Source organism: Scylla paramamosain, unplaced genomic scaffold, assembly GCF_035594125.1.
Source record: "Scylla paramamosain isolate STU-SP2022 unplaced genomic scaffold, ASM3559412v1 Contig51, whole genome shotgun sequence".
Classification (NCBI taxonomy): Eukaryota; Metazoa; Arthropoda; class Malacostraca; order Decapoda; family Portunidae; genus Scylla; species Scylla paramamosain.
Genome location: NW_026973716.1, coordinates 61,955 through 85,000, shown reverse-complemented (window position 1 = coordinate 85,000; position 23,046 = coordinate 61,955). Strand labels below are relative to the sequence as shown.

At 40.5% G+C, this 23,046-nt stretch overlaps 3 protein-coding genes and 1 long non-coding RNA gene across 33 annotated transcripts in view; 3 read left to right on the top strand and 1 right to left on the bottom strand.

Annotated features, from left to right (window-relative positions):
* Window positions 1–2,769: 2,769 nt before the first annotated feature.
* The window catches only part of LOC135098225 (uncharacterized), a 58,338-nt gene continuing 38,061 nt past the window's right edge, over window positions 2,770–23,046 (top strand). The window contains exon 1 of the mRNA XM_064000478.1: window positions 2,770–5,870. Within this exon, the coding sequence (XP_063856548.1) occupies window positions 3,003–5,870 (2,868 nt within the window). The 5' untranslated portion in view covers window positions 2,770–3,002. The remainder of the gene's footprint in view (window positions 5,871–23,046) is intronic.
* Window positions 7,606–13,745, top strand: LOC135098230 (chromatin-remodeling complex ATPase chain Iswi-like). The gene is made up of 3 exons (XM_064000488.1): window positions 7,606–7,869; window positions 8,348–8,575; window positions 13,605–13,745. The coding sequence occupies exons 1-3, from the start codon at window positions 7,655–7,657 to the stop codon at window positions 13,651–13,653; spliced, it is 492 nt and encodes a 163-aa protein (XP_063856558.1). The 5' UTR covers window positions 7,606–7,654; the 3' UTR covers window positions 13,654–13,745.
* Window positions 11,128–22,781, bottom strand: LOC135098231 (uncharacterized). Of its 30 annotated transcripts, none has more exons than XR_010266723.1 (8): window positions 22,721–22,769; window positions 22,304–22,384; window positions 18,702–18,894; window positions 14,131–14,243; window positions 13,871–13,979; window positions 13,582–13,733; window positions 12,880–13,010; window positions 11,128–12,375 (listed from the first exon to the last, which is right to left on the bottom strand). It is a non-coding gene; the product is annotated as an uncharacterized LOC135098231 (long non-coding RNA). The 30 variants fall into 30 exon arrangements; XR_010266726.1 differs by having other exon boundaries at window positions 13,871–13,971; XR_010266725.1 differs by lacking the exon at window positions 18,702–18,894 and having other exon boundaries at window positions 13,867–13,979; window positions 22,721–22,781.
* On the top strand, window positions 16,848–22,078 carry LOC135098227 (uncharacterized). The gene is made up of 2 exons (XM_064000480.1): window positions 16,848–18,911; window positions 19,930–22,078. The coding sequence occupies exons 1-2, from the start codon at window positions 18,705–18,707 to the stop codon at window positions 20,608–20,610; spliced, it is 888 nt and encodes a 295-aa protein (XP_063856550.1). The 5' UTR covers window positions 16,848–18,704; the 3' UTR covers window positions 20,611–22,078.

The window sequence follows — 23,046 nt, the reverse complement described above, 5'->3', positions numbered from 1 at the left end:
GGCAAGGTCACAGCCTCTTCTCCAAGTGGTCAGGAAGGAGGACGGGGGTGTGAGCGGGTCCTCTCTCCTCTCTCTCTCTCTCTCTCTCTCTCTCTCTCTCTCACACTGCCTTGAGAAACGCGCGTTATGTAAGCCAGAGAGAGAGAGAGAGAGAGAGAGAGAGAGAAGAGAGAGAGAGAGAGAGAGAGAGAGAGAGAGGAGAGAGAGAGAGCAGCGGGCGAGAAACACACACATTTACCCAAACTTACAAACCGTCTTTTTTTTCTTTAAATTACTTACGTATCTCACTTGGAACACTTACTTGGCAGGTGTGGGGAAGGTGAGTAGAAGGCGTGGGCGCACCTGCAGGCCTAGTGGGGAGCAGGTGCAGGCAGTAATTAAGCGTACACAGGTCAATATTTAAATGTAAGCGATCACGCGGTCTGCTGTTAATGGCGGGGGAAATAAAAACTACGTCTAATTATTTTGTCGACATTCTTTCTTCATTGTTATTTTTGTTGTTATTTTGAATTCCGGTGTTTGTTTTTGGTGTTTAATTGTTTGCTTTTTATTTTTGTGATAGTTTTTTTAGTTTGTTTTAGTGGCGTTTATAATGTGTTTGTTCGTTATTTTGTCGACTTCATATTACCAGTTATTTTTAAATTAAACGTGTGATTTTACGATGTTTAATAGTTTGCATTATTTATCTGATCATTTTTCGTGTATTATTATTCTATAGTCTTACTTAGTAGTGAGTGAATGAAATAATGACGTAATCAGTTATTTATTATTTATTATTTATTTATTTATTTATTACATTTATTAGAAATTTTGTAGAGAAAACTGGTACATCATTATCCACACTACCGATAATAATAATAATAATAATAATAATAATAATAATAATAATAATAGTAATAAGAATGAAAACAATAATGAAATGAATAAATAAATAAATAAATAAATAAAAAACGGTTGAATGAGTGGTAATAATAATAATAACCTAATAATAATAATAATCAATAAATAATCAGACTAATAACAATAATAATAATAATAATTTTTCTAGTACTATTTACATTGAAGATAATGAAGATAATAAAGATCAATAAACACACAAACAAACATACACACGCACAAACACCCACAAACATTCCAGACATACGAGTGAAAAAAACAAATTGGAAAAAAAAAAGAAAAAGCACTTATTTTTTTTCATTTTCTCACTCACAATCTGACTTTGTTGAGGTCAATAATCTACCGGTAATGGTTTTTGTTTGTTTGTTTGTTTGTTTGTTTGTTAGATGCGACATGAGGTATTTCTTGTGATATCCGAACGGACACGCACAAACGCACGCACGCACGCACAGTTTGTATACATATTTGCTTATAAATTAAATAAAAAACTGAAATAAAATCAACATTATACACAAAATTTTCATTATTTTTACTACGGTATCAAAAAACGTACATGGAAGAATGGTTACGCTGGTGGTTGTGAGCGTATGAATGCGTACACACACGCACGCACAAACGCACACACGCAGGCATGTACATCAAAGAGAAAGTGAACCAAAAATTTTATGTGTACATGTGTGTGTGTGTGTGTGTGTGTGTGTGTGTGTGTGTGTGTGTGTGTGTGTGTGTGTGTGTGTGTGCGCGCGTGTGTGTACATTTCAAGCCAAAATATTGACGCACACGTAACACACACACACACACACACACACACACACACACACACACACACACACACACACACACACACACACGCACGCACATACGCACACACACCTACATAGCATTGCGTAAAACGGAAAAAAAAACGTACATAGATGCACATGAATTAATGTACACACGAGAGAGAGAGAGAGAGAGAGAGAGGAGAGAGAGAGAGAGAGAGAGAGAGAGAGAGAGAGAGAGAAGAGAGAGAGAGAGAGAGAGAGAGAGAGAGAGAGAGAGAGTTACATAATCTCTTCCAGGCACTGTAATCCTGGAATTGTAATTACTTAGGCACTCTAAATAATAATAATAATAATAATAATAATAATAATAATAATAATAATAATAATAATAATAATAATGACAATGTATATACCTGTTTTTTTTTCGCTCAATTATAATTACTTCCCAAGACGATTACATATTTTGAATTACATACATTGTTATATATATTTTTGGATGGTAATGCTTAAAGAAATGTTAATTATACATTGAAATTAACATTTTTTCATTCGTTCATGCATTTTTTCTTCAATGATAATGCAAAATAATAATAATAATAATAATAATAATAATAATAATAATAATAATAATGAGAAAGAATGATTTTCCCAGGTGTGTGTGTGTGTGTGTGTGTGTGTGTGTGTGTGTGTGATAGTAATAGTAGTAGTATTAAGTAATAATAATAATAGTAATAATGAAAATAATAATAATAATAACAATAACAATAATAATAATAATAATAATAATAATAATAATACATACAATTACATACACATAAGAACAATAATAATAATAATAATAATAAACCTGAAGATGGTATTTTTTTTAGGCCTATAGAATATATCCTGATAAATTGATCCTGCCTAAATGACGCACACACGAACGCACGTATACACACACGCGCGCGCGCACACACACGTACGTACATACATACACCCATAGTATACTGAAGTGGGATCTGTGTGTGTGTGTGTGTGTGTGTGTGTTTCTGTGTACGCTTGCATACATACATACATACATACATACATATGTACATACATACATACATACACAAACACACATACACACACACACACACACACCGTCTTGACCTCATACGGGCAGGACGTGTGACCTTGGCGCTCTCGAGCAGCCTCGGCCTACTTGTTGGCCTTCCCCGCCCCCTAGTGATAGTGACCTCAGTTTGTTTTGTTTTTTTACTTTTCTGTTTTCAACTTTTAGCGTTTAGTTTGAGGCTCGATCTGGTGGGATTGTTGTTTTTGTGAACACTTGTAGCGAATGCGTGTGATACATAAAGAAAAATGAGTGCTTCAGTGCAAACATACGAACGCAATTACCTCCTGCGTCGTAGACGAGGATCTGGGTACCCGCCACCCAACGTGATACAGTGCCTTAAGTCCTTAAAACTATTTCGAAACCGTGGATCGAGAGGAGGCAAAAGTGTGGTGCGTCCCATCAAGGTAGTGACCTCCAGTGCCAGAGACGACCGCAGGGTGGAGAAGAGGGAATACAAACACTTTGAGGTGCCGAGAACGTGGTATAGTCTTCCCTCACTCCTCTTATTTAATGCAACGTCTCTGGCCAACAAGATGGACGAAGTGATTGTGACGGTGAGATCTACTTGTGCGGACATTGTGGCGGTTACTGAGGCGTGGCAGATTGTTCCTGAGGTGTGCACGATGCAGGACTACCAGCTCTTCCATCACCTCAGGTCAGGGCGCAGGGGGGGGGGAGTGGCCGTCTTCTGCCGCTCTGCCCTCAGCCCCTCACACCTCCCTGTCGATATTCCTGCCGGTGTGGAGGCCCTGTGGGTGAGAGTCACGCCCCCCTCCCATCCCAACAACACGGCCTCCATCATAGTCTGCGTCGTGTACCACCCCCCACGAGCCGCCACTGCACAGTTGCTCACCGCTCACATCATCAACACTGCTGATGCCCTGAGGGTGAGGTATCCTGCTGCCAAGCTGGTCATCTGTGGGGACTTTAACAGATTAGATATCAACGATATCCTACACCAGCTACACCTCACCCAGGTCGTGGACTTCCCCACCCACCAGCAAGCCATCCTCGACCTTATCCTCACAGACCTGGGCCAGCAGTACTCGCCACCCAAGCCGCTGCCTCCCATGGGACGGAGCACCCACCTCTCCATACTGTGGTCACCCACACCCACCACCTCGACCCCCCGGTCAGCTGTCACCAGGACCCACCGCCCCATGCCTGACTCAGCCATGAGGGAGTTTGGGCAGTGGGTGACACAACACCCGTGGACCGAGGTGCTGGATGAGGAGGACGTCCACTTAAAATGGCAAAACTACGTCGCCACTACTACAGCAGCCTTCCACCACTACTTCCCAGCCAAGAGCGTCACAACGCACCCGTCTGATGCTCCCTGGATGACGCCCCGCATTAAAAGACTCATGCGTCAGCGGACCTGGGCGTTCCACTCCTGCCCGGTCCTTTACAGGAAACTAAGAAACAGAGTAATCAGGGAGATTAAGAATGCAAAGGCAAGCTATTACCCAGACAAGATACACCACCTCAAGCTGACCAACAACAGACAGTGGTACGCTAAGATCAAAGCTTTGTGTGGCTTACAAAAGCACACTTCATCCCTTCCTTGCACCTCACACCTTCCTGCTAATCTCGCGGCTCAGGAGATGAACGATCACTTTGCTGCTATCTGTCAAACCTTTCCTCCCCTCCACACCACTCCGCTTCCTGCCTATCTGCCCGCTCCCTCCCCTCCACACACTGTCCAGGCGATGGATGTTTTTAAGAGAATACTTAAATTTAAACCAAGATCCACCACACCCACTGACCTTCCTATAAAAATTTACAAGGAATTTGCTGTAGAGCTAGCAACACCGCTATGCTCCATAATAAACGCCTCACTCTCCCAACACTCTTGCCCCGCGGACTGGAAGACATCTTATGTCACTCCCATCCCCAAAACTTCCAGTCCTCAGTCACTCAATGACCTCAGGCCAGTCTCTATCACCCCCATCCCTAGCCTTATTTGTGAAGATTTTGTATATGACTGGGCATACACCAAAATTTGTAACACCGTGGATATCAGACAATTCGGAAATATTAAAGCCACCTCCACCTCACATTACCTGACCAGCTTCCTTGAATTCATCCACAGCCACCTGGACAAGCGAAACACCTCTCTAGCTGTTGCTTTTGTCGACTTCAAAAAAGCCTTTGATCTAGTTGATCACACTGTTGTCATCAGCAAGGCAGTAAGTCTGGGTCTCCCTCCTAATCTGATAGCGTGGCTAGCCGACTTCCTCACAGGGAGACGTCAGGCCGTTCGCTATCAGGGCTCTGTCTCTAATTTCCAACAGCTGACATGTGGAGTCCCCCAGGGGACCAAGATGGGTCCTCTATGCTTCCTCCTCCTCATCAACGACGCCCTCACCGACACCCCCCATCGCTGGAAGTATGTGGACGACTGCACCGTGGGCGTCCCAGTTTCCAACAAGAACCCGGACTACTCGCCACTGCAAGCAATTCTGGAGCGACTGCAGACGTGGACAGAGGAGAGCAGGATGACCATCAACCACAGCAAAACTGTGGTGATGCATTTCTGTACCTCCTCTGTACCAGTGCCCCCTCCCCGGCTCACAGTGGGCCCTCACCCCCTCCAGGTGGTCCAATGTGCCAAGCTTCTCGGAGTCACGGTGGACGACCAGCTGACCTGGAAGCAGCATGTCGCCAGCACCGTGAGATCAGCTACCTACAGGCTGTACATGCTGCGCAGACTCAGGTCGCTGGGGACGCCGACAGATGAGTTAAGGGGGGTGTACCTCACCTTCATCCTCCCCAAACTCATGTACGCCTCCCCAGCGTGGTCCTCCTCCCTCACACACACTCAACAGCTACAGCTAGAGAGTGTGCAGAAAAGGGCGTGCAGGGTCATCCTTGGCCCTGCATACACCACCTATGAGGAAGCCCTGACCACCCTGAGTCTGTCCAGAATATCCACCAGGCACCGAGAGGCTCTGGAGAAGTTTGGGAAGGGACTACTGCATCATCCGCGTCTCAGAGACATGCTGCCGCCCGACGCGCCTCGCCCTGTCCGTGCCACCAGACACCACAACAAAATAACGCCCCTGAAGGCGCCGCGCACGGACCGGTACAGACTCAGTGCGATTCCCACCATGGTGCGAGCCATCAATCAGTAGTATTTCCCTCCTAGATTAGTCTTACCGTTAGGATTAATGTTAAGTTTTTCCCCATCCCCTATGTACATTTTCAGTTTGTCAACTGCCTAAATAATAAACCGTTTATTATTATTATTATTATTACACACACACACACACACACACACACACACACAAACACACACACACACACACACACACACACACACACACACACACAAGATCCCAGACTATGAAAGTAATAGTAATAATAATAATAATAATAATAATAATAATAATAATAATAATAATAATAATGAAATATTTTAGTTTATGTACAAAAAATGAAATTGTAAAAATAAAAAAATTGAAAACTTTGCTGAAAATTTCCCTAAAATCTACGTTTTCTTCCAAAAATGTCACCGGAGGAGGAGGAGGAGGAGGAGGAGGAAAAGGAGGAGGAGGAGGAAGAGGAGGAGGAGGAAGAGGAAGAGGAGGAGGAGGAGGAGGAGGAGGAGGAGGAGGAGGAGGAGGAGGAGGACGAGGAGGAGGAGGAGAGACGAAGGAAGGAAACGGAAGACTAATGAAAAAAAATCAGTAAAAAAAATAAAGAGGACGAGGAGGAGGAAGAAGAAGAGGAAGAAGATGACGAAGGAGGAGGAGGAGGAGGAGAACGAAGAAAAAATCACAAAAAAAAATTAAGAAAAATAACATTGAAAAATAAAAAAAAGAAGAGGAAGAAGAGGAAGAGGATGAGGATGAGGAGGAGGAGGAGGAGGAGGAGGAGGAGGAGGAGGAGGAGGAAGAAGAGGTTAAATAAGACCCACTTAGGAGTACCTTAGACTCGCTATAAACCTACGCACGCACGCACGCACGCACACACACACACACGCACACACGCACACACACACACACACGCACACACGCAGTACCCGGAGGTTCTGAGGTTGATAATGACACACACACACACACACACACACACACACACACACACACACACACACACACACACGTACACACGCACACACTCACATATGTACACACAAACATACACACATTGTAATATTAGCGATGAATCTTACCTATTTAAGTATTATATCTAGAAAAAATAAATAAATAAATAAAAGAAAACACCATTTTGAATATCTGCAAGGAGCCAAGTCGAATAATAATAATAATAATAATAATAATAATAATAATAATAATGATAATGTGTGTATGTTTGAATTATTTAACTTTTTTTATTTTTTTTATTTAACTAACTACTCTTAAGAATCTTTTTTTTTATTATAAAGATTAACTCACCTAGACTGTGTGTGTGTGTGTGTGTGTGTGTGTGTGTGTGTGTGTGTGTGTGTTTTACCTTCTAATTATGGGACTAAGCATGTGTACCAAGTATTTGTTTGTTTTTTTTTGTTCTAAGTGCAAACTGTTAATATATCCACGTGTTTGTTTGTTTGTTTATTTACGTTGCTTTCAAGATGGCGGTTGTTTGTTTTTTTCGTTTTGTTTACATTTGCAAGTCACGTGACCTTGTGTTTACATTTGAAAGTCACGTGGTTTTGTTTACATTATCTGGTCACGTGACATTTGTTTGTTTACATTTGAAAGTCACGTGGTTTTGTTTACATTATCTGGTCACGTGACATTTTTTTGTTTACATTTCAAAGTCACGTGGTTTTGTTTACGTTTAAAATTCCACATCAATATCAAAACCCCGCCCCCCCCCCACAACACCCCAGAAACACAAGACTTACTTACAGAGTTAGCAGCTGGGGGGGTGAGAAAAACTGCCTACCTTCGTCATGGGTCAGCTGGTATTTCACTCTTTCATCCTGGGAGTCTGTGGCAGTGTCTACGCCTTCTGTATCACCCATCAGGGAAGGTTTAAGTCATATGGGAACCCTGATGAGTACTTGGTAGGCGTGGGTACACAGAAAACACACAAAAATCTCGTTACTCAAGGATTAAGTCTGCAGCGCACAACCACTCGCCGTGACAAGATGGACACTGGCTGGCGGTTTGTTTTGGTTTATTTTCAATGTTTCAGGACGTCTTATCACTTATTTTTGTAGATTTTTATACTTTTTTTTATATTTTATTAAGTGTTTTTTTCATAGTTTTATGAGGGAATATGTGTTGTATATTTCGACAGATAAGAATGGTAAGCGGTGTTCTCGGCTCTGGCTTTGTCTTTATCTACAATTTTTTTTTCAACTAATATGAACATTAGGTAAATAGTTACTTGTAATAAAGATAAAGGGTGTTTCTCCTGTCAGTAATGCAGAAATGTTGTTAATCTGTCACTGGAACCTTAAAAACATCTTTGAAAACCACAGTAACTTCAACTACAGCCTTTTAAATACAGGTAGCAGGGTTCTCAAGGGTGTTTATCCAGTCAGTAATGCAGAAATGTTGTTAATCTGTCACTAGAACCTTAAAAACACCCTTGAAACCCCCAAACTAGACCCTAATCTAACTCGTCCCCTCCCTTACAGATCCCTGAACACCTTTTCCCCCCTGAACCGACAGCTTCGGACTGGGACACCCTTACAGAACAGCCTGGCAGAGCTCTGGGCCCTTCTGAACTTCCTAATGCCAGATATTTTTGATTCCCTTGATGTTTTTGAGTCCTGGTTCAACGTGGGGGAGATGCAGGAGGAAGGAAGTGACGAGAGGATTCTGAGGCAGGAACGAGAGGGACAGGTCATCTCCACTCTAATGAAGTGAGAGAGAGAGTGTTTTGGGGGTGTTTTGGTGTGTTTGGGGGTATTTTGGTGTGTTTTTGGTGTGTTTGGGGGTGTTTTTGGGGTGTTTTAGGGTGCTTGGGTGTGTTTTTGGTGTGTTTGGGAGTGTTTTGCGGTATTTGAGTGTGTTTGCAAGTATTCGGGTGTGTTTGAGGGGTTTTTTTAATCATTATTTTCATTATTCATTTTTTTTGTGCTTTAAACTTGCAATAACTTCAACTAGAGCCTTTTAAAGAGTGTTTGTCCAGTCAGTAATGCAGAAATGTTGTTAATCTGTCACTGGAACCTTAAAAACATCTTTGAAAACCACAGTAACTTCAACTACAGCCTTTTAAATACAGGTAGCAGGGTTCTCAAGGGTGTTTCTCCTGTCAGTAATGCAGAAATGTTGTTAATCTGTCACTGGAACCTTAAAAACATCTTTGAAAACCACAGTAACTTCAACTACAGCCTTTTAAATACAGGTAGCAGGGTTCTCAAGGGTGTTTCTCCTGTCAGTAATGCAGAAATGTTAATCTGTCACTGGAACCTTAAAAACATCTTTGAAAACCACAGTAACTTCAACTACAGCCTTTTAAATACAGGTAGCAGGGTTCTCAAGGGTGTTTCTCCTGTCAGTAATGCAGAAATGTTGTTAATCTGTCACTGGAACCTTAAAAACATCTTTGAAAACCACAGTAACTTCAACTACAGCCTTTTAAATACAGGTAGCAGGGTTCTCAAGGGTGTTTCTCCTGTCAGTAATGCAGAAATGTTGTTAATCTGTCACTGGAACCTTAAAAACATCTTTGAAAACCACAGTAACTTCAACTACAGCCTTTTAAATACAGGTAGCAGGGTTCTCAAGGGTGTTTCTCCTGTCAGTAATGCAGAAATGTTGTTAATCTGTCACTGGAACCTTAAAAACATCTTTGAAAACCACAGTAACTTCAACTACAGCCTTTTAAATACAGGTAGCAGGGTTCTCAAGGGTGTTTATCCAGTCAGTAATGCAGAAATGTTGTTAATCTGTCACTGGAACCTTAAAAACACCCTTGAAAACCACAGTAACTTCAACTACAGCATTTTAAATACAGGTAGCAGGGTTCTCACGGATGTTTCTCTTGTCAGTAATGCAGAAATGTTGTTAATCTGCCACTGGAACCTTAAAAACACCCTTGAAAAACCACGTCTCCCTCAAAGTAAGGTCCTGGGAGGGTCTGGAAGGGCCTGGGGATCTTCCTAGGGAGTGAGGAGGGATGGGGGTCTCTCTCTCTCTCTCTCTCTCTTTCCTAGGGAGTGAGGAGGGCTGGGGGTCTCTCTCTCTCTCTCTCTGTCTTTTATTTGAACAATTAAGACTTGTTGATTGTGGCCTTTGGTAAAGTTATCTTTGTGGTGTATAACTATTATTAAAGCATTACTGTGTGTATCTTTGTGGTGTATAACTATTTTTGTGGTGTATAAAGTTATCTTTGTGGTGTATAACTATTTTAAAGCATTACTGTGTGTATCTTTGTGGTGTATAACTATTTTAAAGCATTACTGTGTGTGGTATAATAAATATTAATATTTTGCTAAGATGTATAACTATTTTAAAGCATTACTGTGTGGTATAATAAATATTAATATTTTGCTAAGATGTATAACTATTTTAAAGCATTACTGTGTGGTATAATAAATATTAATATTTTGCTAAGATGTATAGGCATATATCATTAAATCAATGTATAAATAATAAGCAAATAGATTAATAAATTAGAAAATTATATGGTTATATATATACAGTATTTGTATTATATATATACAGTATTTAATAAATTAGAAAATTATATGGTTATATATATACAGTATTTGTATATATATACAGTATTTAAAACAGGAGAGAAAAAAAAGTTATAGTTATAATAATGAAGAAAAAGAATAAATGAAAAAGGAGAGAGAGAGAGAGAATGACCTCTTTTTCATCTATTCTTTTTCTTCATTATTATAACTATAGAAAAAGTTAGACTAGTGGAAGACAATCTTTCCAAAAAGTGAGTCAGTGGAGAGCTAATTTTAGGTTTATTATAATAGTCAGTGGAGAGCTAATTTTAGGTTGAGAGCTAGTTTTAGGTTATCTTGTCTATTATAAAAGACAGTGGAGAGCTGTCTCTTATAATAGAGCTAATTTTAGGTTATCTTGTCTTTTATAATAGACAGGAGAGCTAATTTTTATTAGACAGTGGAGAGCTAGCTAATTTTTATTAGACAGCTCTCAGTGGAGAGCTAATTTTTATTAGACAGTGGAGAGCTAGCTAATTTTTATTAGACAGCTCTCCGTCATTATTATAAAGACAGTGGAGAGCTAATTTTATTATAATAGTGGAGAGCTAGCTAATTTTTATTAGACAGCTCTCCCTGTCTTTTAGTTGAGAGCTAATTTTATTATAATAGTCAGTGTGGAGAGCTAGCTAATATTTTATTAGACAGCTCTCCCTGTCTTTTTATAATAGACAGTGGAGAGCTAATTTTATTATAATAGTCAGTGGAGAGCTAATTTTATTATAATAGTCTGTGGAGAGCTAATTTTATTATAATAGTCAGTGGAGCTAATTTTATTATAATAGTCAGTGTCTTTTTATAATAGACAGTGGAGAGCTAATTTTATTGACAGTGGAGAGTTAGACAAGTCTTTTATAATAGAAGCTAAAAATAATTATCTAGCGGACCAGTATATAATATAAATTTTATATATAAGTGGAGAGCAAAAATAATTATCTAGCGGACCAAGTGAGGTTAGGTTATCGAGAGCTATAATACAGTATTATCTAGCGGACCAAGAAGTGAGGTTAGGTTATCGAGAGCAGTATAGACAGCGGAAAAAGTGAGGTTAGGTTATATAGACTTGTCAAGTAAGAGAGCAGTATATAATATAAATAAATTTTATATATAAGTGGAGAGCAGGGGGTGGGAGCAACCTGGTATATGGAGAGCAGGGGGTGGGAGCAACCTGGTATATATATATAGTAGAGAAAAAGACCTATGAACCTATGGATGAGGAGTAGAGTGTGGGGGGAATGCAGGGAGAGCAGGGGGTGGGACCAACCAGGTATATATATAGTGTGGGGGGAATATGAGTAGCATAAAAAGGTTATATGGAAAAACTATAAAAACATTTAAATAAAAACCTGCCTAATACATTTTAATAGAAAAAGGAAATCAGGAAATTACTGAACCCATATTCAAAAGCAGGAAATTACTGAACCCATATTCAAAAGCATCATATTCAATAATAAACACTTAAAATACCAAAAATTCACTTTGTTAAAAATAACAAACAGGTTACTGGATACCTAGAAGAGTCTCTGGAGAACAAGACAACAGATATCCAGGAAAAAAAATTTTATAAAAAAAAAAAAACACAAAAACAAATCAAATCAATAATTTGAGGAGTCCTCGAACTCTTAACCACAGCTCAGACAGCGAACACAGCCAAGTGGGCACAGCACAGAGTAATGAGGCAGCCACCCATACCATCACAGGAGTGGATAACTGCCTCACTGAATATAATAATATTTTCAGAAAGTTTCCCCACCCAGTCCTCCACAGTCTCCTAACATCTTTGCCAGTGATTTCCTTGTGGACATCATTGTGGACAGCAGTCATCATCTTGCCAGTGATGACTTACGACTACTCATCTTTAGCATCATGGAGTTATAACAGCACTCGGTTCTCCACGTGACACGCAACAGTACTTTCTCGGCCACTCCAAGCACCCATTATTCTCATTTGATTCAGCTTCATTTCTCCAGTTCATCATTCTGCAAGGAAATATTCACACTATCAGAAAAGCCAATATAAATACTAATATATAATACTTATTTTCTCTACTCATTTCTTCTATATGAACATTTCTCTATACTCATTTCTTTTCCCTATCTGCACCTCTATATTCATGTCTAAGGGAATGGTACCAGGGAGCCTATCACCCATCCATACATTTCTTTCTGGGATCCAAAACTCCAGTGACTTGCTCCAGGGGAAGCAAGTCAGTCACCAACACTAATAGTAATCAAATGTGCTCTCTCTCTCTCTCTCTCTCTCTCTCTCTCTCTCTCTCTCTCTCTCTCTCTCTCTCTCTCTCTCTCTCTCTCTCTCTCTCTCTCTCTCTGGCAAATACTGCAATAAAACCTTCCATGAACACAATTATCAACTTTAGGTCATCACCTTGTCTCATCCCCTACACCACTTGATCTATCATTTATTCACATACACACCAAGTCACTCATGTCTCCAACACTTGAAGACCTGTATCTCACACACACCCCAGTCAGTCAGTCTTGGTCAGCTCACAGCCTTGCCAGACTCCCTTCAGCCCAGTAAGTGAAATCCTTGATGTGCCTCTTGGTGACCATTAGAGATGAGTAAGGCTGCACAACTTGTCAAGGTGAACAAACTGCAAGGTATGGTAGTCAAGGTGAACAAACTGCAAGGTATGGTAGTTGTTTAAGTGATTTCAAGGCACCACTAAATATATCATTACATTTGATACATGCACATATCAAATACCATAGGAGCAATGAAACGTTACACAAAAATCTATTGTCTCTATATACCAGGCTGGCAATCCTATAAGGTTATGCTATAAGTATGCTGTCAGTCTTTGCAGGGCTATCAAATTGATGGAGAAGGAATTTAACCAACTCACTATGACAGAATTTACTGGACAGACAATTTACTCAGTCTTTGCAGGGCTGTCAAATTGATGGAGAAGGAATTTAACCAACTCACTATGACAATTTACTGGACAGACAATTTACTCAACTTTCAGTGTTTATCCTGTTAATGTACTAGTCCTACAAAAAACACCCTTAAAAACCCACCTAGAACATTTTGAAGGTAATCAGTTAAAGCATACAATTTCAGAAAATTTTACCTGCTCAATTTGTCACACTGCCCTTTTCAGTCTGAAGCCTTCTATGCATAACACTGAACACCAAGACCCATCAAGCCATCTCACCACTCACCAGTAGCCTCCCATCCATTTCAGGTTGACGGAGGGGCAAGCCAGTCTCTCTTATGGAAAACAACAGCTTTGAGAGACGCGCTTGCTAATTGTCACTGCAGGTGGGCCACTCTCCCCTGCCACAGTCCATCACCACACACTGCATCAGAACCTCTGGAGAGTGACAAAAGCATCTGTTTAGTTAAAGAACCAGGTCTTCACTAAGCTGTTCTAAACCACATGCAGCAATATTTCATCTGTATAATTAATCTCAATGAATGACAAACCCATATACTCAGATAAAGACCTACATGACTTATGTTGTCAGACTTTCAAGTCAGGCAGACATCACTCAGACTTTCAAGTCAGGCAGACATCACTAAGCCAGTCAAGTCTTGGTCAGCTTTTAGCCCTGCAAAGCTGCCAGGTAGCCAGATTTAATGAATTAAGAAGCAATAAGCAAACAAACATCTCAGACAAGCTGATAGTACTGGCAACATTTTGAATTACTCTTTTGGGCATTTGAGTGTTCTGGTGAGCAGTAAGGGCCCCAGCAGTATGTGGTAATCACCTGGGGGGGTCATGGCAGCCTGCAGCCATCACCACTAATCCTTCCTGCATTTCTGGCCATCACCACTAATCCTTCCTGCATTTCTGAAGCTTGGCCACCACCTTCTCCAGCCCCTGAAATAATTGAGTTAGGTTACCTTAGGTTACCTTAGGTTGTGTCAGGGTGTGAAAGGGTGCTTTTGGGATTCACTCAAAGACAGAAGACAAATTAACAGGACACCAGTTCAATCACTAGCACAGTCACCATTATTAGTCAGGCTGCCTCAGGAAATGTAATAATGTACCTATCACATCTTAAGACAAAAATGAATAAATAAAATGATCCATCATACATTGATATTTTATTTAAGGGACAATGGATGATTTTTTGGGTTAATCATAAACTTCTCAATCAATCTTCATGAAAATTTATTGACAATGCTAAGATACCTACTTACGTGTGTAGAAAGTTTGATTTTTTGGGTTAATCATAAACTTCTCAATCAATCTTCATGAAAATTTATTGACAATGCTAAGATACCTACTTACGTGTGTAGAAAGTTTGAAGATGGTACATGGAAAAGAAAGAAAAAATTAAAAATGTAGAAAAAATACTAAAATTCTAAGCGAACTTTGACCGACTAAGGCTTTGAAGCTAATGAAGACAAGTTAAGATATTTTTGAAGAAAGTAATCATTGCTAAACAAAACAGAAGCTTTACTTTTCCAATTATATGATTTTTAATGACGCAAATAATAAAAAACCATCAACAAGTGTCGCTGTGTCTATAAACTCGGCATTTACGCCTGTATAAAAATTCCATATCACACTTATTAAAAAAAAATCCTTCTATCTTATAGAAAATTTAATGACAGTGAAAAAAAATTATGTAAATACCGTAAAAACTGACGGAACAGTAGCAACTTAAAGCACAACAACTTACTTTTGAGAAAAAAGGATTTGTTGACAAGACAGTGACAGTCAGAAGCCTCCAGCTGCATACTCATAAAAACTGACGGAACAGTAGCAACTTAAAAGCACAATAACTTACTTTTGAGAAAAAAGGATTTGTTGACAAGACAGTGACAGTCAGAAGCCTCCAGCTGCATACTCCAAGTCTCTTCGCAGGTTCTTGTTCCTCATCTTTCATCTGAATGGGGACTCCATCGTCTTGTCCATGTTCTGCAGATATTTTTCCATAGACAATGTAGATTCAATGCCAAGCAGGCCAGCCAAGTTGCTTTCAGTGTAGCCGACATTGTAATTGCATACCGCAGTTGCTGCTGTGAAGTCCACCAACATTTTTGATGCATTACAATGTTTTGGGCATATCCTCCATATTCTTGAGTGTAGGTGCTCATTTCGGTTTTGAGTTATGCCCTGAAGACATCGATTCATCATCTCATCTGTAGTGAGTCTGTCATAGATGGCTTTTATTTTTCTCTTCTGATCTTCTTCCAGACGGAAATAAACTTTCATTGTGGTGTGGGAATGAGGCTGTTGTCCTAAAGCAATGCTTCTGTTGTAGAAGCACCATGATCTTTCACCTTTGGCACACCTGTCATGTTGAGGATTGTCGTCTGTTGACGTGCAGTGGAAGAAACTTGACATGATTTCCTCACGCATTCTCTCACGCATTTCACTAGCAGTTGTGCCCACCTTTCTGCTCAGACTCACTTGAAAATAACACTGCAGGTGATCTATAACTACGTCAGTCAGCTTGTCTTCCTCCCCATGTTGCTGGCTTTTCTGCATCACTTTGTCTTTTTCAAAGCACGAAGGCCTGTGGCAAGTCTTTTTGCAACATGGTTAATGCACTCGGCCTTCACGACAGGGCACTGCTCACCGTAAGGTCCTGCACCTTGATTCATCCCGCACACAGAACGGAATGCAGAGCTGTCACCATCAGACACGAATGTTTTATAGAACATATTATACTGACGAGATCTACGCCACAATGCCACAGCTGCTGCTGCCTCCATTCCCCCTGAGGAGCCTTCATAATTCGCGTCACAGTCATGTTCATCCAACCAAACGGTAGCAAGTCACTCCGGCCCCTAGTTTTTCCGGCCCCGGTCACTCCGGCCCCTAGTTTTTCCGGCCCCGGTCACTCCGGCCTCCCCCGCGTTCGACCCAGGTCACTCCGGCCTCCCTGGCGGCACGCACGTGTGTAAAGTTAGCAATATAATTATATTGTTGGGTTGTTTGAGTGTGTGTGTGTGTGTGTGTGTGTATTTACCTAGTTGTAGTTTACTTTTTAACAACTTTTATTGTACATTTGTAATGTCTATGGAGGCTAGAGCGCCATTCTCTGGCGGAATGAAGCCATATATATGCAATAAACAATAAATAAAACACCTACTCTTATCACGTATGTCCTATAGTCTCTCTCTCTCTCTCTCTCTCTCTCTCTCTCTCTCTCTCTCTCTCTCTCTCTCTCCTCTCTCTCTCTCTCTCATCCACTTCATTTTGCAGCAATTCTTTATTTGAAAAGTAGCATTTGTGTATAATTTAACTGAACCCTTGGTGGACAGAAGGGTGTTGCCTTAATTATCACTTTTCGGATTATTTACGAAGTATAAATACTCTTCAACTCCTACGCACAATATGAATATGGGCCAATAAGAAAAAGAAAGGTCTGGTAAAAGGTGGGTCAAGTCACAACAACCTGACATTCTCTCTCTCTCTCTCTCTCTCTCTCTCTCTCTCTCTCTCATTTCCTCCATAATAATATTAATAATGATAATAACGATTATGATAGTGGAGGTAGAAACTTACTACTACTACTACTACTACTACCATACTGCTACTACAAAACATACTAGCTATATGAGTTTGCGTAATAGATAATAGTCGTTAACGCTGTCTCCTTCCTCGGAGTTGAGGTACCGAGGTTTTCGAAACACAAAACGACTTTTCTTGTTTCGAACACAAAACGACTTTTCTTGACCGTGCCATGAGGCAGACAGAAGGAAGTGATAATGCTTTTGTAAATCCAGTCTATTTATCTCGTAATGTTAACCGTATAAGACAGAAAGATAGACCTGTTGAACCTAATTCATTGGATTTTGAATTGGTAGTTGATCACATTCCGAATGAATTCCTCCAGAAAGATATTATTCTAGATGATGCAAGACACTTAGTATTTGCCACTGCAGACCAACTTGCCTTGTTGAAGAAGGCAAGGACATGGTATTTAGATGCCACATTTCGTGTAGTACGAGCCCCGTTTCAACAGCTATTTGGAGTCCATGCCTTCGTTAAGGGAAGCGAAGGTAATGTAAAACAAGTCCCCTTAGCTTTCATCCTTATGTCAGGGAAAAGAAAGAGAGACTACAGAAAGGTATTGAATTCTATTTTAGCAATAATTCAGGAGTGTAAAGTGGAAAAGATCGTGATGGACTTCGAAATGGCTTTGTGGTCAGTAGTCAGGAAATTATTTCCAGTTGCAAAGTTGCAAGGCTGTGCATTTCATTGGAATCAGGCAGTCTGGAGGAAGATTCAGGCGTTAGGATTGGCGGTTCCATACTTGAATCATCGTCCCACTCAAGATTACCTAAAACAGTTAATGGCTCTTCCCTTTCTCCCACATGAACATATTACATCAATTAAAGATTTAACAACGTACATGAGAGAAACATGGATAAGTGGGTTTTGGTCACCAAGTGAATGGACAGTGTTTGGCCAGAGCATTCGCACGAATAATGATGTAGAAGGTTATCATAGACGTTTGAATGGTAGTGCAGGCTCTTCCCATATTCCTTTTTATGTGCTGGTTCCCTTACTTTTCAAAGAAGCCAAAAATGTACAGGTCCAAGTGCGTCTGGTCAAGGACGGAAAAACTTGCTCGTTGTCAGAGACGAAAATACCGATCTCTACAGGGACGAATATTTTCACTATGGAACAAGTATGAACAACATGACCTCACCACTGACCAATTATTAAAAGCATGTTCCAGGCTAAGCGGACCCAGTGTTTAGTTTGTAATATAATCTTGTTTTTTTTTACTCAGACGCATACTTTTGTATACATAAATATTTTAGTATCAGTAGACTGCCTGAATTGTTTTTTACTTTTAGACACATACTTTTGTATACAGAAATATTTTAGTATCAGTAGACTGCCTGATAAAGCCAGTCAGCGCTCCCATGTTGTGGTCAGGGTGTGGTGAGCATTGTTTGGTTATTTTTGTTATTATATATTCTTTCAAGGTTACATAGTATTACATAGTTATTGTGTATGTGTATGACTATACTGCGTAATTATTTAATAAAAGAGAGAGCCTGTTACTATATATTCTTTCTAGATAACTTAGTATAATTAGTGGGCCGGAGTGACTAGGGTGGTAGGCCGGAGTGACTAGGGTGGTAGGCCGGAGTGACTAGGGTTGGGGGCCGCAGTGACTGAGGGCCGGTGTAACTAGGGGCCGGAGTGACTGTAAACCTTAACCTTAAGTAGGTATTACATTGTCTAAGATAACATACTTCATAAAGTAGTTATAAAATAATAATAATAATAATAATAATAATATGTAACTTCTTCCAGATATCCAAAGATGAGGAGGAGAAGAACTACACTGCCGATTTGTTGTACCAGATGTACTCAGATCCTGCCAACAAGTTGTACTTGGCTTTTCTGCAGCCTGTGGTGTCCCAGGTCAACCGGGTTAACAAATTGTTTGAGTCAGACCGGTGCAATGCCAACAGACTCCTGGAAGATTTGATGTCCCTCTACAAGTCCATTCTCCAGCGACTCATGATGCCGCGAACTTTCTGCACGTGGAGAGCTGTGGCAGATTATGATGTAAGTAGCAAATGTGTTTATTTAACACGATTTAGTTTTCTGTAATAATATTACGAATAATGGTAGTAGTAGTAGTAGTAGTAGTAGTATAGTAGTAGTATAGTAGTAGTAGTAGTAGTATTTGTTTATGATTAATATCGACTTTTTTTGCACACTACCTGATTAATAATAATAATAATAATAATAATAATAATAATAATAATAATAGTAACAATAATAATAATGGTAATAATAATAATAATAATAATAATAATAATAATAATAATAATAATAATAATAATAATAATAATAATAATAATAATAATAATGAGAGAGAGAGAGAGAGAGAGAGAGAGAGAGAGAGAGAGAGAGAGAGAGAGAGAGAGAGAGAGAGAGAGAGAGGAGAGAGAGAGAGAGAGAGAGAGAGAGAGAATTAAGAGAGAGAGAGAGAGAGAGAGAGAGAGAGAGAGAGAGAGAGAGAGAGAGAGAGAGAGAGAGAGAGATTAACAGGTGGGTGGTGGGTCTGTACTGTTAATCTGATAATTGGCGGTCGCACTCATGGGAATTCCAGAATGTGCCCCACCTTGAACGGATTTCATAAAATGAACAGACTATAGTGCCATTATTGCCACTTTTTCAAATCATTAAACATTATTATTATTATTATTATTATTATTATTATTAGTAGTAGTAGTAGTAGTAGTAGTAGTGGTAGTGGTAGTAGTAGTAGTAGCGGTAGTAGTAGTAGTAGTATTGTTATATTGTTGTCTCACAGCATTGGCACAACTCTATGTACTCAGGCTATTGTTTTTCTTCGAGGCTGACCTTCAACCTATTCCTATTAGACGAGGAGCTGCTCTGACATGTTGTTAATGGGCCCTGATAACGGTCGGTGTAGGAGTAAACATTCACGTCTCCCCTCCTTATCCTCCCTTCTTCCTATTCTAATCTTATCCTAGCTCTTCTCTCTTCCTTCCCCTCTTCTCATTTCGGTTCTTCACATCTATTATTATTATTATTATTATTATTATATTTATAGGTGAACGACGAACGGAACCATCTGCCGCTGGAAGCTGTGGACTTCGGTGTGAAGTTCTACATCGAACTGGGTCAGAGCAGGTTGGACAGCGGAATTGTTCACACCGTTAAGAAGCACGGGCGTGACTTCCTGATGAAGCTTCTTCAGGAGCTGCAGCAAAGGCTTCCATCAAATATTAACCATCTCCAGAGCTTGGATGCCCTGACCCCAGAAACCGTTCTCGGAGTGAGGAAACCAAGACTGCAGGAGCTGTCTTTCTTACCAAAATATTCGGGGGATATTGGTAAGCTCGACGGGCAGTGGCAAAGACTTGCAACTGTCAGCTGGCCAAAAGATGTGATAAACGACTCCGAAAAGTTTTGGTTAACTGTTCACAGCCACCAGGACGCCTCAGGGGAGCGGGATTTTAAGGAGGTAGGGCAGTTTGCTCTGTCCATGCTTTCGCTGCCCATTAGCAATGCCTCTGTTGAACGGGTTTTTTCCCAAATGAACTTGATAAAGAATAAACTTAGGAACAGGATGCGTCCCCGCTCCCAGAAGCCGCCTGACGCTTTCGCTTGGCGGCAACAGATGCTTTTGTCGCAATTTTTGCACATTTGCGACGTAAAGCCAACGTTCTTCTTTGGCCTAGGCATTGTCTGCAATGCCTCCAAGTTGAAGAAAGTGTACACCAAGAAGTAAAAGCCCGAATAAAGGCAATCACGGGGGCAACACCAGGTTAAGGAGCACGTAGCTTCTCTCCTTCCACGGCGTCAGCCAGCACTGGGGGGGTATCGATCGCCTAGAGGCCAGCCTCCCCCAAACTCCAGTGTTGCCAACTACCTCTTTTATATGAAGTGACTTCTACAAAAAAAAAAAAAAACGTAAAAACGAAAAAATCTATAAAACAGAGGGAAAACATGAGTAGTAATAGCAAAAGTATTAAAGGGCACGATATAAACAAACCACGCCTCCCGGCCATTTAATAGTTAAAAAACATGCTTGGAACCGCAGTACTGCCATGAAACTTCGTGGTGGTATTGCCAAGACCTTTGGTGATTTTTCAGTGCACTTAACAAATTTTCATGAATTTACGGATTTTTCACTGAAAATACCGACGGATGGAAATTAAACTTCCCTTACATTTGGGGTTATACAAGGACACATTTATTTATTTTGCCTTTTCTCATTGCCCAGTGTCACAGGAAGAGGAGGAGGAGAAAACTGACAGGCAGATAAAGACTGATAGATACAGCCAAACAGATAGACAGACAGTCTGATAGATTAACAGATGGACTAAGATAGACAGACTGATAGATTTAGATAAATGCCACAACTAAAAACACCCACACAATTAATTAAGGTAAATATTCCATAATGAATTCATGTTTCCCCTCTCATTAATTAAAAATTCAGTATGCCTAAGTGTCATTAATACCACTAGTAAAAAATTAAATAATGAATTAAGTCAATACATAAATAAAATACTATTAGAAATTACCGAGTTTAAATTTATATTAACCTAACAACACCTATTAATCTAACCTTGGTGAAATGAGAAAAAAATTCAGTAGGCCTAGATGTCATTGATCAGTACAATAAAATAAAAAATGAATTAAAGTTCTTTCAATTTCCATGAACCCGAGAAGACGAGGGATGGTGCAGGAAGACGTTAGGCCTGCACACAACTCCGTGTTAGGCCTACACATGACTGTCCCTGTATTAAGTGCCTAACTACTCCCACTCATCCTTATCCATAAACTGATCCTTTACAGCTCCCTAATGACCCACCACCAACAACCTCACCTGCATCCTTCCTGTTGTAACAAGGGACCACAAGTGCACACCAGGTCTGACCGCTGGCAAATGTAACTAATTTCTTCAAAACTTGCACACTTTTCAATATTATTTCTTCAAAAGTGGTAAAAGAAAACATTAAGAACAGGAGCAGCCGCTGGAGGACTAGCAGGAGGAATACATAGGAAAGACGTGACAGGAGGCCTTGTGACCTATGAGGAGCAGCAGCTAGAGGAGGAGAAGGGAGGAGCAGCAGCAGGATGAAGGAGGATGAGGGAGGAGGAGGAGTAAAAGAATTGGTAGGAATGGACAATGCAATGGTGAACATGTTATCCCCTGAATAGGCATTACAGCGGCGCGCGCACCTAATCACATCCGCCCATACGCAATATATTCACTCACCACCACCACAACCCTGGAGTACGTAAACATAACTCACCACTGCCACACGCGTCATCACAACTGCAGTACCGTGAACTATAACACATCACCACCGTAACACGCTTATATCACCACTAACAGGCTATGACACGTGTACAAATTACCACAGTCGTTAAATAAATCACCACCACCAACACCTTTACATAACGATCCTTACCTACTTAAGGCACGCGAGGAAGCATGTCACCACCACCGCCGCCACCACCATCACCACCACCACCACCACCACGCCATGCCCCTGGAGAGTACACCGTAAATCTGATTACACCACAGGCTATAATCATCCTATATTCCATTATCAACACCAATACAAAGAAAATATTCCTTAATCTAACACCACCACATCATCACTGCACAAGTACATTACGCAGTCGGTCACTGATTCACTATTATTCAGTAGTACACCCTTATTATTCAGTTATCTATACAAATTACTCATTGGTATTCGTTCACTCTTACCTAAATCACAGTCGCTCTCCAAATCAACTACTGCCAGCCGTATCATCCACCCCTTCCAAAGTCACGCCACCAAATCAATTCAGCCACAAATACACACACACACCACCACACTCACCTTTCAGCTCGCCTGCCCTCAACCGTCACTTCCTGCGTCTGTAGTGAGAATGAACGCGAGTGCCTGCCAGCTCAACCAGTTCACCTCCCTCAATTCCCTCAGGCAGGGTGGAGGAGCAAGAGGAGCAGGAGGAAAAATGACGTACTTCATCACTTTATAATCAAATAAGAACTGATGATATAATCAAATAGAGCAAAAGATGAGGAGGAGGAGGAAGAGGAGGAAGAGGAAGAGAAGGAAGAAGGAAGAGAAGGAATACATTCAGTCCATCACTTTATAATCAAACAAGTGTCAGATAGACAATCGTTAGATTAACTACGCACATT

Coding starts and splice junctions, on each gene's coding strand:
- LOC135098230 (XM_064000488.1), top strand. CDS start 7,655: ATGGGTCAGCTGGTATTTCACTCTTTCATCCTGGGAGTCTGTGGCAGT. Junction 7,870..8,347: donor AAGATGGACACTGGCTGGCG/GTTTGTTTTGGT, acceptor CCTCCCTTACAG/ATCCCTGAACACCTTTTCCC. Junction 8,576..13,604: donor GTCATCTCCACTCTAATGAA/GTGAGAGAGAGA, acceptor CATCCATTTCAG/GTTGACGGAGGGGCAAGCCA.
- LOC135098227 (XM_064000480.1), top strand. CDS start 18,705: ATGTACTCAGATCCTGCCAACAAGTTGTACTTGGCTTTTCTGCAGCCT. Junction 18,912..19,929: donor GAGCTGTGGCAGATTATGAT/GTAAGTAGCAAA, acceptor TTATATTTATAG/GTGAACGACGAACGGAACCA.